Source organism: Alligator sinensis, unplaced genomic scaffold (assembly GCF_000455745.1).
Source record: "Alligator sinensis unplaced genomic scaffold, ASM45574v1 scaffold156_1, whole genome shotgun sequence".
NCBI lineage: Eukaryota > Metazoa > Chordata > Crocodylia > Alligatoridae > Alligator > Alligator sinensis.
Window position 1 is genome coordinate 4,792,291 of NW_005841844.1, and position 1,982 is coordinate 4,794,272.

At 56.4% G+C, this 1,982-nt stretch overlaps 1 protein-coding gene across 1 annotated transcript in view; it reads right to left on the reverse strand.

Moving 5' to 3' along the window:
* The window catches only part of FGF18 (fibroblast growth factor 18), a 112,931-nt gene extending 111,007 nt beyond the window's left edge, over positions 1–1,924 (reverse strand). The window contains exons 1-2 of the mRNA XM_025206172.1: positions 1,097–1,924; positions 850–886 (exon numbers count right to left, since the gene is read on the reverse strand). Coding sequence (XP_025061957.1) covers positions 850–886; positions 1,097–1,128 — 69 coding nt within the window. The 5' untranslated portion in view covers positions 1,129–1,924. The remainder of the gene's footprint in view (positions 1–849; positions 887–1,096) is intronic.
* Between the last annotated feature and the right edge of the window lie 58 nt (positions 1,925–1,982).

Here is a 1,982-nt window from a genome sequence, read left to right on the forward strand (position 1 = left end):
GCGGGGCTGGCAGCGCCACCCCTCGCCTTGCAGGGAAGCCGGGCGGGGCTGCGCCACCTGCCCCCGGCACCCGCTCTCGCCCCCCCGGGCTCACGTGTTGCGTCTGCGCCCGCTGAAATTCTGCCCAAGGAAACCGCATTTTACAAAAGAAATATTTTTGTTGTCAGGGGAAATGCGAGCCGCTCGCCCCCCGCCCCGGGTTTCTCCCCGGCTGTCACTGCGAGCCCGGCCGGCGGAGCCCCGCTCCCATTCCTGCCGCACAGGATCAAAGGCAGGATCCTGCCTGGATGCTTCGCTGTTGAATAATGGGAGGGAGCAGAAAGCCTGCTGTCCTGGCTAAGGAAAGCCGGGTTTTCAGTGTCGGCTCTTGTCAGCTCCCTTGGACAAGGGCGAGCTAGAGGCGAGTGCCTGCTCTTCCCGTGCAAGCGCATCAATCACCGGCTTGGAGTGCTGGACTCCGCTCCTCGCCTCTCACATCATTAGCCAGGCTAATGCACTCCAGAGAATCCCGTTAATGCAGGCTACTGGCATCCACAACCGAGCTGTGGCCATTTGAACCGGGGGAGGGAGGGAGGGAGGGAGGGAGGGGGCGAGAGAAATTAAAGATCGTTTGTTCATACAGCGGATTAGCAGAAGTGGTCATTGAAATGAAGCTTAGCGAGAAGGGCAGATGCTTTCCAAAGCAAGTGACACAACTCTCTGGCTTGGGGATCATTTTAATAAGACTAAAACTACAGGAAAAAGTGAAGCCCCTTTCCAAAACTGCCTGGCACTCTGAGGTCAACACGCCTCCTTTGTTTCTTTCTTTCTTTACAACCAAAAGGGAGAGAAGAGAGAAAGGACACATACCTGTACCTGAAAGCACAGCAGCAGGAAATGTAAACATCTGGAGAGGAGAAAAAAAAAAGCAACAACAGATCAAATGGTGCGGTGAAATGGTTAAAGTTTTTTGTTTGTTTAGATTTTTTTTTAATATAGATCGAGGCTTTGCTCAGAAAAGGCTCGGGTCTCAGTGACCACCTGATTGCAAGGGAAATGCAACCGAGCCTGAAAAAGGAAAGTTGGGAAAAAAATAAAAATATGTCATAATCCTTACAAGCAAGTGCAGGCTGAGAGCAGTGAATACATCGCTGGGTGAGGAGAGGGGGGAGGTCAGTGGCTTCAAGTTAACGGAGTAAAATCCCCAACCGCAGCCTTGACATGGGAATGATCCAGTTATAAAACCCAGCAGATTTCCAGCGATCTCGCTTCGCGCTGATAAACAAAGATGAGAAGTTGAGATACTGCCTGCTTTGCCTCCTCCGAGTGACTCCCTTAGACATCAGATCTCCTCTTCCCCCTGTCTCTCCTCCTCCTCCTCCTCTCTCTCTCTCTCTCTCCGCCTTTGGAGAGATGAAGGTGCTTATTGTCAGTAACTTCCGATCATCAGCAAATAACCCCCCTTGCCTCCCCCTCCCCTCTTCTCCTAAGGACCCAGCCCTGCGAGGAGGATAAAGCCTTTTTCCTGGACTCGGCTTCCCAGACAGAGGCGCAACAGCAGCAGCGGCAGCAGAGCTAATATTTGCTTAAGGTTATGATGGCTGGCGTTTGCCCTCTGATCCCCTTCCTTGTGATGGATCCCTCGGTGTCTGGCAGGTTATTTCAGTGGGAGCATGACGGGATGTAGCTCACAGGTCTCCTCCACCGCGGTGCAGGTTCCTGCAGAGGTCAGAGCGGGGGGTGGGGACGCCGGGCTCATGTGCGCCCTGCGCAGCTAGCGGCCGGCCGGCGGGGGGGCCCCGGCGCACACAATGCGGGAGGGAAGCTTCAGCCCTGGTCTCTCGCCTCCTGCGGGCTCATGTTTCCTGCTCTCCGCGGCTCCTTCCCTCCGCATCGCCCCCGCGGCACCGCAGCGGCCCCGAGGCTTCCGATCAGGGCAGCGCCGCCCCGGCCGAGGGATGGAGGCCGCGGCGATCGGCGCGCCCGGCTCAGGCGGACCCGCG